We start from the raw sequence: 15,892 nt of genomic DNA on the forward strand, positions 1-15,892 counted from the left end.
GAAACAGTGTGTCTAACAGAGACTGAAGCACACACAGAGAAACAGTGTGTCTAACAGAGACTGAAGCACACACAGAGAAACAGTGTGTCTAACAGAGACTGAAGCACACAGAGAAACAGTGTGTTTAACAGAGACTGAAGCACACACAGAGAAACAGTGTGTCTAACAGAGACTGAAGCACACACAGAGAAACAGTGTGTTCAACAGAGACTGAAGCACACACAGAGAAACAGTGTGTTTAACAGAGACTGAAGCACACAGAGAAACAGTGTGTTCAACAGAGACTGAAGCACACACAGAGAAACAGTGTGTTTAACAGAGACTGAAGCACACAGAGAGAAACAGTGTGTTTAACAGAGACTGAAGCACACACAGAGAAACAGTGTGTTTAACAGAGACTGAAGCACACAGAGAAACAGTGTGTTCAACAGAGACTGAAGCACACACAGAGAAACAGTGTGTTTAACAGAGACTGAAGCACACAGAGAGAAACAGTGTGTTTAACAGAGACTGAAGCACACACAGAGAAACAGTGTGTTTAACAGAGACTGAAGCACACAGAGAAACAGTGTGTCTAACAGAGACTGAAGCACACACAGAGAAACAGTGTGTTCAACAGAGACTGAAGCACACAGAGAAACAGTGTGTCTAACAGAGACTGAAGCACACACAGAGAAACAGTGTGTTCAACAGAGACTGAAGCACACAGAGAAACAGTGTGTTTAACAGAGACTGAAGCACACACAGAGAAACAGTGTGTTTAACAGAGACTGAAGCACACAGAGAAACAGTGTGTCTAACAGAGACTGAAGCACACACAGAGAAACAGTGTGTTCAACAGAGACTGAAGCACACAGAGAAACAGTGTGTTTAACAGAGACTGAAGCACACACAGAGAAACAGTGTGTCTAACAGAGACTGAAGCACACAGAGAGAAACAGTGTGTTCAACAGAGACTGAAGCACACAGAGAAACAGTGTGTTCAACAGAGACTGAAGCACACAGAGAAACAGTGTGTTTAACAGAGACTGAAGCACACAGAGAAACAGTGTGTTTAACAGAGACTGAAGCACACACAGAGAAACAGTGTGTTTAACAGAGACTGAAGCACACACAGAGAAACAGTGTGTTTAACAGAGACTGAAGCACACACAGAGAAACAGTGTGTTCAACAGAGACTGAAGCACACACAGAGAAACAGTGTGTTCAACAGAGACTGAAGCACACAGAGAAACAGTGTGTTTAACAGAGACTGAAGCACACACAGAGAAACAGTGTGTTTAACAGAGACTGAAGCACACACAGAGAAACAGTGTGTTTAACAGAGACTGAAGCACACACAGAGAAACAGTGTGTTCAACAGAGACTGAAGCACACACAGAGAAACAGTGTGTTTAACAGAGACTGAAGCACACACAGAGAAACAGTGTGTTTAACAGAGACTGAAGCACACAGAGAAACAGTGTGTTCAACAGGAAGTGGTGATTTAGTAAACATGAGTGTTGTGCTGCTCTCGTTGGTGAAGCAGCGACTCACTGCGGCTGCTGAAGACATCTTTGTTCTGTTTGAAAGAACGATAGCAGAGTACGAGGAGGAACTGTCTCGTTCAAAACAGGAGAACGAGAGACACCGGAAACTACTGGACGCTGTTTTACAGCCTCAGCTTCAGATCCACAGAGCAGGTCTGTTCCCTCTTTATTCACTCTCTAACTCTTTAGACTCTTTATTGCTGTCTCTGCCATCCGACACTCTATTTGACACCATTTTAATATTTCTGGAGTAATTATACAGTTTTTGATTAGAACGGATTGGACCCCCTTTTTGCCTTCAGAACTGCCTTAATTCTTTGTGGCATAGACTCAACAAGGTGCTGGAAACACTCCACAGAGATTTTGGCAGGTCTGTCGGCTGATTCCAATCTCTTTTTCCACCACATCCCAAAGGGGCTCTATAGGACTTAGATCAGGTCACTGTGGCCATTGGAGAACAGTGGACTCATTGCCATGTTCAAGAAACCAGTTTGAGATGATGAGAGCTTTGTGACATGGGGTGTTATCCTGCTGGAAGTAGCATCAGAAGATGGGTACACTGTGGTCATAAAGGGATGGACATGGTCAGAAACAATATTCAGGTAGGCTGTGTCATTTAGACGATGATCAATTGGTATTAAGGGGCCCACAGTATGCCAAGAAAATATCCCCCCCCACCGTTAAACCACCACCTCCAGCCTGAACCGTTGATACAAGGCAGGATGGATCCATGCTCTCATGTTGCCTTCTGACCCTACCGCCTGAATGTCGCAGCAGAAATGGTCTTGTGCATACCTTGGTTGTAAGAAGTGGTTATCCGAACAATTCAGCATTTTAGAAAAAAAGTCAGGATTTGGACATATAATGGAAAATAATGAATTTATTTTATTTGAATGAAAAGTCAAAATTCTTAGGTTTTCTGAAAAGGCCAGATTGTAGAGATTTATGAAAAATTCAGCATTTGGGGAAAAAGTCAGGATTTTGAGAAAATTATTCAGAATTGTGTGGTTTAAAAAATAGGTTAAGAGGTTATCTGAAAAGTCAGAATTGAGATTTTCTGAAAAATTCTGCATTTAAGAAAGTCAGACTTTGGAGAATTATTGTAGGGGTATTGTCGAGAGGAAGATGAGGCACACGAGACCCAACAATGCAGACGAGCTGAAAGCCGCTAGTGAAGCAACCTGGGCTTCCATCACACCTCAGCAGTGCCGCAGACTGATAGTGTCCATGCCACGCCACTTTGATGCTGTTATTCATGCTAAAGGAGGTCCAACCAAGTGCTGACAGCAGGAACATTAACATACTTTTCAGAAGGACAGCATTTCTATATTATTAAAAAATCTTTTTTTGTATTGGTCTTATGTTATATTCAGGGCCAGCAGGTGCGCATGCGCAACTCCGCCAAAAAAAGAGCACCGGGTCATTTGAAAAAAGGTGCATTTGCGTACCAACATTGAGAGAGGGAGAGAAAGATATTTACGAGTTGCATATGAACCTATGATATGAACTCAGGGCTGGCCCGAAGCCGCATTATAGATGTTCGCCTAGGTTAGGGCGCCAGATCTGGGGAGGCGCTGCTCTGGTAGCTCTGGGAGGGAAAAAAACATTTTTGACCGTTGGTGCTCATCCTAATTTTCGGCCTTGATGTAACAATATTCATAATTAAGTAAATGTAACACCCTTTTCACCCCGGTTACACTTTTCCTTTGCCCTGTACGATGGGCACTGTAAGTGATGAAAATGGGCGATGTTGGCTAATCTGGCGCCCGCAGCTCACAGCCAAAGTGCGAGGGAGAGAGGGAGGGTGCACCGGTACCGGCGCTTTTGTTATTAGAATCTGGTGCTAGCTGCTTTAACGGCTATAAGAAGAAGATGTGTCTACAATAATGTGGAGGGAGAGTCCTCTCCAGTCAGACTGAGAGGCTGATAACTGCAGCTCAGTGAGGTAAAGGACTCTGAGTGTTTAAATAGTTCACTTTAGTCTAAGTTCAAACGGTTTGGTCACAATTTATGTAAACACATATTTCCACGGCACTCCTTTATAATTATTGGGATAAACAGGTTTGAAATCATTCCAATGTACACTAGAGGACAGTAACTGAAAATATCCTTTAAAACTGGAGAGATAAAAAAAATGCATAAATAAAATAAATGTTAAGGTCAAATAAGATATGAACGAACAACACAAATAAAATAAGTTACATTAATTTGTTATTGGCTATGGGTTATTGGTTATGTTCACATACTTATTTGATTACATCCACTTGTCTAAGATGAGACAGAGACTTTAGACCCAAAACCAGCAGCTAATCAGACTCAACCAGAGAGAAAGAAGTAGGCCTACATCATCGGCTACCATGTCTGACAGAGAGGAGAACAGTGAGGAGAACAGTGAGGAGAACAGTGAGGAGAACACTCAGGAGAACACTCAGGAGAACAGTGAGGAGAACAGTCAGGAGAACACTCAGGAGAACACTCAGGAGAACAGAGAGGAGAACAGTGAGGAGAACAGAGAGGAGAACAGTGAGGAGAACAGTGAGGAGAACAGTCAGGAGAACAGTGAGGAGAACAGTCAGGAGAACAGTGAGGAGAACAGTCAGGAGAACAGTCAGGAGAACAGTGAGGAGAACAGTGAGGAGAACAGTCAGGAGAACAGTGAGGAGAACAGTCAGGAGAACAGAGAGGAGAACAGTCAGGAGAACAGTCAGGAGAACAGAGAGGAGAACAGCGAGGAGAACAGTCAGGAGAACAGTCAGGAGAACAGAGAGGAGAACAGTCAGGAGAACAGTCAGGAGAACAGAGAGGAGAACAGTCAGGAGAACAGTGAGGAGAACAGTCAGGAGAACAGTGAGGAGAACAGTCAGGAGAACAGTGAGGAGAACAGTGAGGAGAACAGTCAGGAGAACAGTGAGGAGAACAGTCAGGAGAACAGAGAGGAGAACAGAGAGGAGAACAGTCAGGAGAACAGAGAGGAGAACAGTCAGGAGAACAGAGAGGAGAACAGTGAGGAGAACAGTGAGGAGAACAGTGAGGAGAACAGTCAGGAGAACAGTCAGGAGAACAGTCAGGAGAACAGAGAGGAGAACAGCGAGGAGAACAGTGAGGAGAACAGTGAGGAGAACAGTCAGGAGGGTAGTGATGACAGCTTGTAGGATTACTGGTCGTGCTAATGTGGTAGTGCCGTGTGTGGCAAATAAAGTCAAAAGCCCCTCAAAAGTTACGGTTTATTTCATTTTAAGGATGAAAGCAACATCTCCAGGTGCTCCTTTGAGAACCAGGGCAAACAAAGTGATGTGCACCTTATATTCACATTTTCTGAGATAGTGAATTTTGGCTTTCATAAACTGTAAACCGCAATCATCAAGATTAAAGCGCTGGAAATAATCCCTTTGTGTTTGATGAATCTATGTGATGTATAAGTTTAAACTTTATAAATTGAATTACTGATATAAACTCACTTTTCCAGGATATTCAATTTATTGAGATGCACCTGTATGAGTCCAAGAACAAGTTTAGCAAGACGGAGAGAGATGCTAAACGACTACTCTGAGAAACTCCAACACCAGTTCTCAGCTAACGACTCTGCAGACAGGTCACAAACTATAAGGCTAAGGCCTCACACTCCGTGAACGGCCGACACCTTGCTAAGCGGCAGTGAAACTACGTTTTAGATCAGAGACAGTACTAACTCACCTGTTGTCCTGAAACTCTCCAGGTCATCTGGAAAAGCATTTAAAATAAGGAATGGATAAGGGCTGCAAAGTTAAAGAAGTGTTAATCATGGTAAGATTTTAAATTCTAATATTCTACAGTTTCTCTGAATATGTGTTTCCTGTTTCCTGCAGACGTCCAGCAGCTGCTGGTGGTTAAAGAAGAGGTTCCCCCTGAGCAGCACGAGTGGAGCTCCAGTCTGGACCAGGAGGACCCAGAGCCCCCCCCACACATTAAAGAGGAACGGGAGGAACTCTGGAGCAGTCAGGAGGGAGAGCAGCTTCAAGGGCTGGAGGAGGCTGATATCACAAAGTCCACATTCACTCCTGACCCTGTGAAGAGTGAAGACGATGAAGAGAAACCTCAGTTCTCTCAGCTTCATCAAAGACAAACTGAACACATGGAAACAGAAGCTGATGGAGAGGACTGTGGAGGACCAGAACCAGCCAGGAACTCAGATCCAGAGAGACATTTACAACCAGAGACTGAGGACAACCCTGGAGACTCTTCTGAACCTGACACTGAAAACTCTTCTGAACCTGGGACTGAAGACAGTGCTGATTGGAAGGACACCAGAGAACCAGGTTCAAACCCTGTCAGTGATTCAAGACGTAGTGCAGGAGAGAATACATTTGGCTGCTCTTTGTGTGAGAAAACGTTTACACAGAGAGGAAATTTAAATCGGCACATGAGAAACCACACAGGAGAGAAAACATTTGGCTGCTCAGTTTGTAAGATATCTTTTGCACAGAGAGGAAATTTAAACAAACACACGAGACTCCACACAGGAGAGAAACCATTCATCTGCTCAATTTGTAAGAAATCTTTTGCACAGAGAGGATATTTAAACAAACACATGAGAATCCACACAGGAGAGAAACCATTCATCTGCTCAATTTGTCAGAAATCTTTTGCAGAGAGAGGAGATTTAAAGAAACACATGAGAGTCCACACAGGAGAGAAACCATTCAGCTGCTCAATTTGTCAGAAAGCTTTTGCAGGGATTGGAGATTTAAAGAAACACATGAGAATCCACACAGGAGAGAAACCATACAGCTGCAGTGTTTGTGACAAAAGATTCAACCGGAGTCATCATATCAAATTCCATAAGTGTGTTGCTCGTCAGTCCTCACAGCTTCATCAAACTCAAACTGAGGAGAACAGAGAGGCAGAGTCTCCAGCCAGCAGCTCAGCTGAACACCTGGAAACAGAAGCTGATGGAGAGGACTGTGGAGGACCAGAACCAGCCAGGAACTCAGATCCAGAGTGTTAGAGCCATCTGAATGTTAGGCTTAATAATAATATAAATTAGATTAAACTCACTTATCAGGTATTTTTGTGAGTCACACTGTGGTTTAAAATGTATTAATTTAAGGCTCACTTATTTGTTATGATATATGCGTCAGTATCAGGTGCATGGGTATTTGCCTATATATGGTAGGTTGATAGGACACAGCTGGGCGACTGTGGCTGTGAGCGAGTGTGGTCGTCTTTCAACCAGAAGGTTGTGGGTTCGATCCCAGCCCATGCAGTCAACATGTCGATGTATCCTTGGGCAAGATACTTAACCCTGAGTTGCTCCCGATGGCATGGCCAACGGTGTGTGAATGTGTTTGAATGTTAGGTCCTAGAGTAAGGTACACTGCTCTGTATGAATGGGTGTGAATGGCTGATGGTGATGAGACAGGGAAGCGGAAAAGTATTTTGACCGTGTTCTTTATGTTTCTTTTGAGACTGATAACTTTATTTTACTTTGAAGCGAAGAAATGTGTCCTCCTGTTTGTATGTCGTCTGGACCATTGAATAAAGCTCATCCGATTCAACAACGATCTCCGCTGAATTGTTTGGAAACAAAGAGAGGCGCGTCAAAACCCACAACACCGACAGAGGTGGCTATTAAATGTAGACTAGGGTTAACACACCACCACATTTAGTCAAAAGACTACGCAAGCTGTGGATTCAACTTTGAGGGACAAGCACAGGATTCGTGTGGATTTCAGCTCTGCTTTGGAAACGGCGATCGGACGTTCTAAAGTGCCGAGGAGGAGGCCGTGAGTAAGCCATGCCGGCCCGGAATTTATGAATGAAACTGTTTACAAAGAGATCGTTTCGTCAAACAATGCAAGGACTGATGTGTGCATAGTTACGGATGTTTGACAAAACGGGAAATCCATCCAGTGATATCATGATGCTTACTGAGGATGATATTAAATGGATATATCCGCAATTGCTGTTGGAATGCTTGAACAATGAAATGCATTAATTAACTATCACGCAGTTAAGGAAGCGGACGTTAAAGGAATGTTTGGCACAAAAACAGGATTCACGAAGAACTGTTCTTGGAAATATTAATGACTTTATTTCATGTGGATTAATTAAAGAAAAAGAAACAATGGATCCTGATATACCTCCAGCTGATGTAGCCGTGGCAGAGGAGAGATTTAAAACTCTCAGCCAATCGCAGAATGAATGAAATTAAAGCATTAATGGTGCAAGGGGGAAATATGGAAAAGGTGGATGAAGCTGTTGCAAAGTTCAAGATGTTACTCAATGAATTTATGGTGTGTCATGGACTTGTTCAAATGCTTTTATCTGAGGAAATAAGGGAAACTGAGAGAATGGATTGGTATGAACCAAACATGTCTGCATTCGTGAATTTCTTTAAGGATGTGGAAATGTGGAAAAGCTCTCAAAAGGATCCTCATACACTGATTGAACCCCATGACAGTGTGTCCAATGCATCAGCCAGGAGGAGCTCACCTGGTTCAAAAGCAGGATCAGCAACTCCTTCTGCATCCTCAACCCACCTCAAAATAGCAACAGAAAGAGCTGCCATCATTGCCCGGACAGCAGGATTAAAGGAAAAGCATGCATTTGAAATTGAAAAGGCTAAACTGCAAGCTAGATCCGAACGAATGGAAATGGAAGCCAGCCTAGCTGAATCTGATGCAAACATGAAAGTCCTGGAGCATTTTGAGACTGGTTCACAAAATCCAACACGAGCAAAATATGATGGTATGAATGACTATTTTAAAAGGCTACAGAGTCAAATCAGATATGTCAATGGATGCAGAGCCGTCTCCAATTTCCTTTGCTGAGTTTGGAGCCATTCCCAAGACACCACTTCAAAGGCTTCTATACCAACAACCAAGACCACCAGAAAATATTGGTAATACAAACCAAAGCCCTAAACACACAGCTAGAGAAGCAGGAATTACAGGGACAAATAATAATGTATAATAACAATTTCCTGACTGTGATGCAAAGACAAAATGACTTTGTTGATTTACTTGTACTTCAACCAAAACAAACATCACTGCCCAGCAGGGAAATCCCAGTTTTGATGGCAATCCCCTGAATTATCAAATATTTATGAGGGCATTTCAACATGGCATTGAGGAGAAAACCACCAGTAACCAGGATCGATTATATTACCTGGAAGAATATATTTCAGGATCCTGCAGAGAACTGGTGAGAAGCTGCCTTCACATGGATGCTAATAGTGGCTTTGCTGAAGCTAAGAGACGGCTAAATGTGCTTTTTGGAGATGTACTCAAGATAGCAAACGCATATATGGGAAAAGCTCTCAACTGGAACACTATAAAGGCAGAGGATGGAAAGTCACTGCACTGTTATGCACTTTTTCTGAGAGGCTTCTGTAATGCAATGAGGGATCTGCAGTACATGGAGGAGCTGGACCTGCCATCCAACCTACGGCTCATTCTTTCAAAGCTACTTTACAAACTAAGGGAGAAGTGGAGAACAGCAGCTTGTGATATTCTGGATCAGAGATATCGAAGAGCAAGATTGCATGACCTTGTTGTATTTATTAAAAAACAAGCTAGAATACTTCAAGACCCTCTCTTTGGTGACATTCACGATCATCAACTTAACAGTACAAAGACTTTCAAAACAACTCCTGCTGATTTAAGTCGAAATAAGTGCAAGGGAAGCAGTTTTGCTACCACAGTGGCTATAGTGTCAGACAGCCATGCAGAGAAACCCAAAGAAGACAAATCCCCTCTTAAAAGCTACATTTCCTCCACTAACGATGACACCTCATGTACCTTTTGTACCAGCATGCATCCTTTAGCTGAATGCCATAAAATACATTCAATATCTCATTAAGCTAAAATTGAGTTTTTGAAAGAGAAGGGACTATGCTTTGGCTGCCTGAAGGTGGGGCACTTGAGCAGGAACTGTAACAGGAGAAGGACCTGTCAAGTCTGTCATGCTAAACATCCAACTATTCTGCACATTAAAAGATCTTCAAAGCCTGAAACTGAAAACTTTAAACATGATAAGGCAGAGTGGAGGAGCAAGGCCTGAAGAGACATCCATCAGCAGTGCTTTTATTTCAGTAGGAGAAGGTGAAGGAATCAGGGCTGGTAAAGACAGCATACTTTCCATAGTGCCAGTGAAGGTGAAACTCTGCCATGGAAATAAAAGCATGCTGACCTATGCATTCCTGGACCCTGGTAGTACCGACACATTTTGCACAGAGGGGCTCATGATGCAGCTTGGTGCTAGAGGACGGAGAACTGAAGTCTTTCTTCAAACGATGGCAACAGAGAAAACAGTCAAGAGTTTGGAGGTAACGGGTCTAGAAGTGGGCAATGTGGAAGATGGCAAATATATAAACTTGCCCGAGGTTTACACTCAACAAAATCCCTTTTACCAAAAGAAACATTCTTACCCAGGCGGACCTCAAAAAATGGCCTTATCTGCAGGAAATCCAAATAAGAGAATTAGATGCTGACGTGGGACTTCCTATTGGAGTAAATACTCCAAAGGCTATGGAACCATGGAGAGTTATAAATACCCAAGGAAATGGCCCCTATCCAGTGAAAACGCTGTTAGGATGGGTCGTTAATGGTCCACCTAATGCTTCCACAGATCTGGATGATGAAACCCCCGTGGCAGTAGTGAACAGGACCTCGATTGTTCACCTTGAGAAGCTTAGTGAAAGACAATATATTAACGACTTTCCAGAAAACGACTATGAAGAGGAAAGATTGCTCCACTGAGAGAAAAGAGGAAAGATTGCTCCACTGATCTTGGAGCAAAGCAGGATAAAGGGAAGAGGCTGAAGGATCAGATGCTTCTGCTTAAAAGGCCTTCAGCTAATGCACTAAGACAGGGGTGCCCACACTTTTTTGGCTGGTGAGCTACTTTTGAAATGGCCAGCTCACCGAGGTCTACCAACCAAAAATAAAATCCCAAATTGCAAGGGTTGCTGAATAACGTTTTATTTATACATGGGATGACTACAATAGGGCTGCCTGCAACAAATGACTAATTTGATAATCGATGAATCTATCGATTAATGAAACGATTAATGGACTATTGGGACTATTACTGCCTTGCACAATATCTCAAACGCTCTTATTTAGCCATCAACTTTTAGATTTAGCTTGAGGTTGTTTTAGGCATGTGGAAACTAACAATTTAGACAATAAAGATGAATACTTGATTCAAAAATACAAATATTATTAAATTAACTTAACATTGCTTTTTATTTAAATTAAATAAATAATATTTCACATCAAAAGAAACAACAATGTTTTAACAAATCGTATTAAATAATCTGAGGACAGAACTGTAAACAGAATAACTGAAACTTTAACAAAATAAAGAGTAACTCTGTTGCCTCTAATCATTAACCCATGTTTGTATAATTGAGTTAACTCTGTGTGTTGCTGATAGCATACATAACACCTGACGTGGAAACGTTACTCGTGGACGGGGCTACAGAGCTACTAGAAAGACAGTGGAACCCGGTGCATTCCTCCATCTGGATGTGGTGCACTTTTGCTAAATGTTTAGACAAATTGCTCGTGTTACCGCTCCTACATGCTAAACTCTCTTGGCAAGGAGCATTGTCCACCTCAAGACGGGTAACATTTAACCACACCTCGGAGCGCTTCTCTCCGCTATCCCCGCCGTGTGTTGCTGCATGTAGCAGCTGTATGTGTGTAGACTGCCCCGCCCCCCTCGCACACAGACGGGGGAGAGAGATTTTTCGTGTTTATCGTGTTATTAACTCCTGGATTAAGTGGCAGGGAGGCCAAGGGAGGAGGGATCATGTTTATTTTAACGGAGCTGGATTTTGTTTTTTATGAATGACTCTCGATCTACCAGCATTGCCCCCGCGGTCGACGTAGGCCTACTGGGCACCTCTGCACTAAGACTTTCAGTAGAGGACACGGAAAATGCTGAAAAGGCTATTATTGGCCACGAGCAGAGACAGCATTTCAAGGAGGATTTTGCCTTGCTGGAAAAAGCCAAACAGTGCAATAGAGGAAGCTCCCTATACGAGCTGGACCCTATCATTGATGCTGGGATTCTGAGAATTGGAGGAAGAACTGTAAAGATGGCTATGCCAACTGAGGTCAATTACAGACAATTATTACTAGACCTACACACTCCAGTACTGGTCTTACATGGACTTGAGTATACAAATATGCTACGGATGGATGTTATATGTTTTGTTTAATTGACTTATTATTGGTAAATGCTATGTAATAAGCAATTAGGGGCTGGTATGTTAGACATTTTCCTTTTGATTTTATTGTCTGAATGTTAGGCTTAATAATATAAATTAGATTAAACTCTTAATTATCAAGCATTTTTGTGAGTCACACTATGGTTTAAAATTCACTTATTTGTTATGATATGTGCGTCGGTATCACGTGCATGGGTATATGCCTATATATGGTAGGTTGTTGGACACAACTGATGGTGATGAGACGGGGAAGCGGAAAAGTCTTTTGACCGTGTTCTTTTTGAGACTGATAACTTTATTTTACCATGAAGCGAAGAAATGTGTCCTCCTGTTTGTATGTCGTCTGGACCATTGAATAAAGCTCATCTAATTCAACAACGATCTAAGTGTAATACGTCTTGCCTTTGCTGTTTTCTGACTCTCACTCGTCAATGGTAACATGTAGGTGGATTTAGGAACTCCCCCTCGTTTCTATTGGCTCCAACGGTTCAAAAGAGGTGTCAATCACCAAAATCGACCACTGGGTTCCAGAGATATGACAAATACACCCAAATGACCCCAGAAGTGTTTGTTTTGTTGTTAATCCTCTCTAAAAAGGTCAAATATCACTTGTTTTGCATCAATCTTGAAACAGGGTAATTATTATATGTTATAGTTTGGATTCCTAAAGCTTTTAGTCTCCGATCCCATCATTCAAGGGTGGTTTTCACTATAAGTAATGCTTTTTTGTTCAATCTGAATTTAAAATAAAAACATCTATATTGATTCTCACTTTTCTACATCCAACTCACAGGTTTAACATTGCTTTGAGAAAATAGATTATTAATTGACCTTTTAGAAGTGAAGAGATAGTAATTTGTTCTGGGCATGTCATTTTCGAGCCTGAGACCTGAAAAACAGGCTCGGGGCTTAACAGGTTAAAGAACCGCTGCTGTTTTGCTGCACCGAAAAGAGACAGGTTTCTGACGCAGGGTCATCACCCGTACTGCTGATCCTGTGTGCTGCTAAGTGCTAATTGTCTGCTTCTGGCTATCTTGTCTGGTTCGGTTTGGAATTGCCTACGGCAGTATCATTACCTGCCCTACCGATCCTGTGCTGCTGGACGCTACTTAAATTGTTCGCTTTTGGCTACTGTGGTTGGGCCGGTTTGGCGTGGCCTACTCTGTATAGGTCTGTATAAAATACAGTTCAAGTGCAGAGCGGGAAGACCCTGTTAAAGTTCTTGCTGTGTTGCAAGAGCTGTATGGTTGTTCTGATTCTTACGTAGCTTTACAAGAGGCTTTCTTCTCCCGACGACAGCAAGAAGGGGAGACTTTGCAGGAATTCTCCCTTGCGTTGCTTAGTCTTATGTCATCTGTAAAGCAGCGGGCGCCTGACAACATGCCTAATGCAGAGGTTTTGCTGCACGACCAATTTGTAGAGCATGTCATTGACGGTGAATTGCGACGTGAGTTAAAATAGTTTGTACGTCGGCAACCTACTGCAGCATTACTTGATGCCAGGGCGGAAGCAATCAGGTGGGAGCGGGAGGGTTTATCTGGTGCTAATAGGGGCCGAAGTCACTCTGTCCCTTTAGTTCTTGGTCTACAGTATGGAGTTCAGGGTGGTACTCAGGTGGTGACAGGCTCCCAGGTGTCTGAACTGAGTGAGATGAGAGAGATGCTAAAACTCCAGCAAGAGCAGCTTAACACACTTACTCAGAACATCTCTCGTTTCAAGGACTCTCAGCTGCGCAGTCACCCCCCCTTATAGGGGCCCCATCATTTGCAGACGTTGCCAGCTACCCGGTCATTTAGCCAGAGAGTGCGATGGGGTACGTGCTGCTCCTCGTGCTCGGCCGTCCTCACCTGCTCAACAGTCTAGCGGGCAGCGCCGTTTCACTCAGCCATCGGAAAACTAGCGCCCGCCGAATTACAGAGCCACAGTTCGGGGGGTGGAGTCACAGGCTCAGGAGAAGCTTCTAAGCTCATGTCGTCTTTTCCACATTTAGATGTGCATGGGGGGAGTTATGGTTCCTTGCTTGGTGGATACTGGGTCCATGGTGTCTACCGTCACAAAGAGCTTTTTCCTTCAGCACTTTGAGCCCTGGGGCCAAGAGAAGCTTCGATCTTGTCACTGGCTGCAGCTCTGGGCAGCCAATGGGTTAGCCATCCCTTACATCAGCTACTTGGAGCTGGACGTTGAGCTATGTGGAAAGGTAATGGCAAGCTGTGGCGCGTTGGTGGTCAAGGACCCCCCCGGTGGTGTCTCTTCTGCAGTCCCTGGTATCTTGGGGATGAACATCATTCGCAGATGTTATCAAGAGCTCTTTGGACAGCATGGATTGGCCTCGTTTTCCTTACTTCCTGTATCTGAGGCCCCCCAGTCATTCATTCAGGCTTTGCAAAAATGCCATCAGTCCAGTGTGCAGCCCCCCCCTGGCATCTCAGGAGGGGAAAAAGTGCGTGGAAGGAAGGCTTGTCGTATCCCTGGTGGCATGATGAAGATTGTTGCAGCCACATGCTCAGAGCATTACTCAAGTGACACTGTGTTATTTGAGCCCTTGGATTCGGGTCTTCCGGCTGGATTGCTTGCCTCTCCAGCTCTGGTTCGGGTGGAAAGGGGCACCGCCTATATCCCTATTGTGAACGTAGGCTCCGTAGAAGTGTTGCTCTATCCCCGCACACTGGTAGGCACACTCGATGAAGTTAGGCTGGTTAACTTGCCTGTTGATGTCACCGAAGTACCATCCAGTGTGGCCAGAGTGGCATCCCAGGCTGCCTTTCCCTCTGTGCCTGACCAGCTGGATGCTCTAGACCTGTCTTCCTTGCCTGCTGAAGAACAGGTTAAGGTACGGTCTCTTTTGACGAAGCACACATCTGTCTTTTCTGCTCACGAAGGGGACTTGGGTTGCACCACCTTGATCTCTCATGACATCCCTCTTCTTGATGACGTCCCCGTGAAGCAACGCTATAGGCGCATTCCCCCGTCTGATTACGAGGTAGTGAAGGAACACATAAACCAACTTCTTGAGTCACAGATCTAGCCCTACCGATCCTGTGCTGCTGGACGCTACTTAAATTGTTCGTTTTTGGCTACTGTGGTTGGGCCGGTTTGGCGTGGCCTACTCTGTATAGGTCCGCTCCCCTAGTGGGATTTTAGTGACTGGACTGCTGGGCTAACCCCTTCTGTTTAGTTATTATTTCCTTCACCAATTTAAACTATTTTGTTTACTTTGTTCTTTTTCATTAATAGTTTATTTTGTTTATTCCTATTTTCTTTCGTTATTTTCTTTCTTTACTTTCGGCTTATTTTATATCTAATTAGTGTCGATATATCTTTGGTCAATTCATTTTTTGTTTATATGATAACTGTTTTGGTTTAGGTTTTCTTTCTTTGCTTTTTGCATAGTTTTGTTTATGCCGCATGATTTTTGGTTTTGGTTTATTTCATTTTGAGTTATTCTGTGCTTTTGTCCCCCACTTATTGTGTTTTCCCCTGTTTTCCTGTTTTAGTTACTGAGAGCTGAAGGTGGTGGTGTTGGTGTCCGAGGTGGTGGCTTCCCCCTTTCCGTGTGCTGTGCTTCCCCCAGGTTTTTGGATCTTTTCTCCGTGTGATTGTGTGAGTGTGGAACACGTGTGACCGGGGTGACTTAAGTTTGTTTTTGCGGGATCCCTCCACTCATTCGTTGACCCTCTCCCCCACTGGTAAGCCTCAGCCCCCTTGTTCGTTCTCCCTTTTGGATATAGCCCTGTGTGACTGTTTTTATAAATTGTATTTTTTACTATTGTATACAAATAAACTGTTCTATTTTTGATAATTGGACCACGTCTCTTGTTCCATGAGTAACCGAACCTGTGTGTCCAAGTGACTTAAAACTTGTCACATTTCCCTTGGTGAAATTCCCGGGTGGCGTTGTCGGACTTCGTGGTTTAACCAAACTGTTAAATTAATATATTTATTCTGCGGCCACTGCTACAATTTGAACAGCTGAATAGAGATCGAGGCTGCTATACATTTAACCACACACACCTCTACACACATCGAACTACCAGAGTGTTCCCCCTCGTTTTATGAAGGAGATGTCCGGTCACCGGGGCGCATGATGTGTGTGTGTGTGTGTATGTGCTCAATTACGCTCTGTGTGTGTGTGCTCGGTGTGTTTGTG

The 15,892-nt window shown here is 43.6% G+C and overlaps 1 protein-coding gene across 3 annotated transcripts in view; it reads left to right on the plus strand.

Annotated features, from left to right (window-relative positions):
• The first annotated feature begins 1,283 nt into the window (after nucleotides 1-1,283).
• Nucleotides 1,284-15,892, plus strand: part of LOC307029064 (uncharacterized protein) — a 32,331-nt gene continuing 17,722 nt past the window's right edge. Inside the window, exons 1-2 of one of the 3 annotated variants that reach the window (XM_079664649.1) lie at nucleotides 1,284-1,682; nucleotides 5,375-6,907. In XM_079664649.1, coding sequence (XP_079520775.1) covers nucleotides 1,496-1,682; nucleotides 5,375-6,513 — 1,326 coding nt within the window. In that variant the 5' untranslated portion in view covers nucleotides 1,284-1,495 and the 3' untranslated portion in view covers nucleotides 6,514-6,907. Of the gene's footprint in view, nucleotides 1,683-5,374; nucleotides 6,908-15,892 lie in introns of those variants that run through there. The other 2 variants (XM_079664648.1, XR_013805207.1) reach the window with 2 other exon arrangements.

The sequence above is a fragment of the Notothenia rossii genome (assembly GCF_949606895.1).
Source record: "Notothenia rossii genome assembly, chromosome: 2".
NCBI lineage: Eukaryota > Metazoa > Chordata > Actinopteri > Perciformes > Nototheniidae > Notothenia > Notothenia rossii.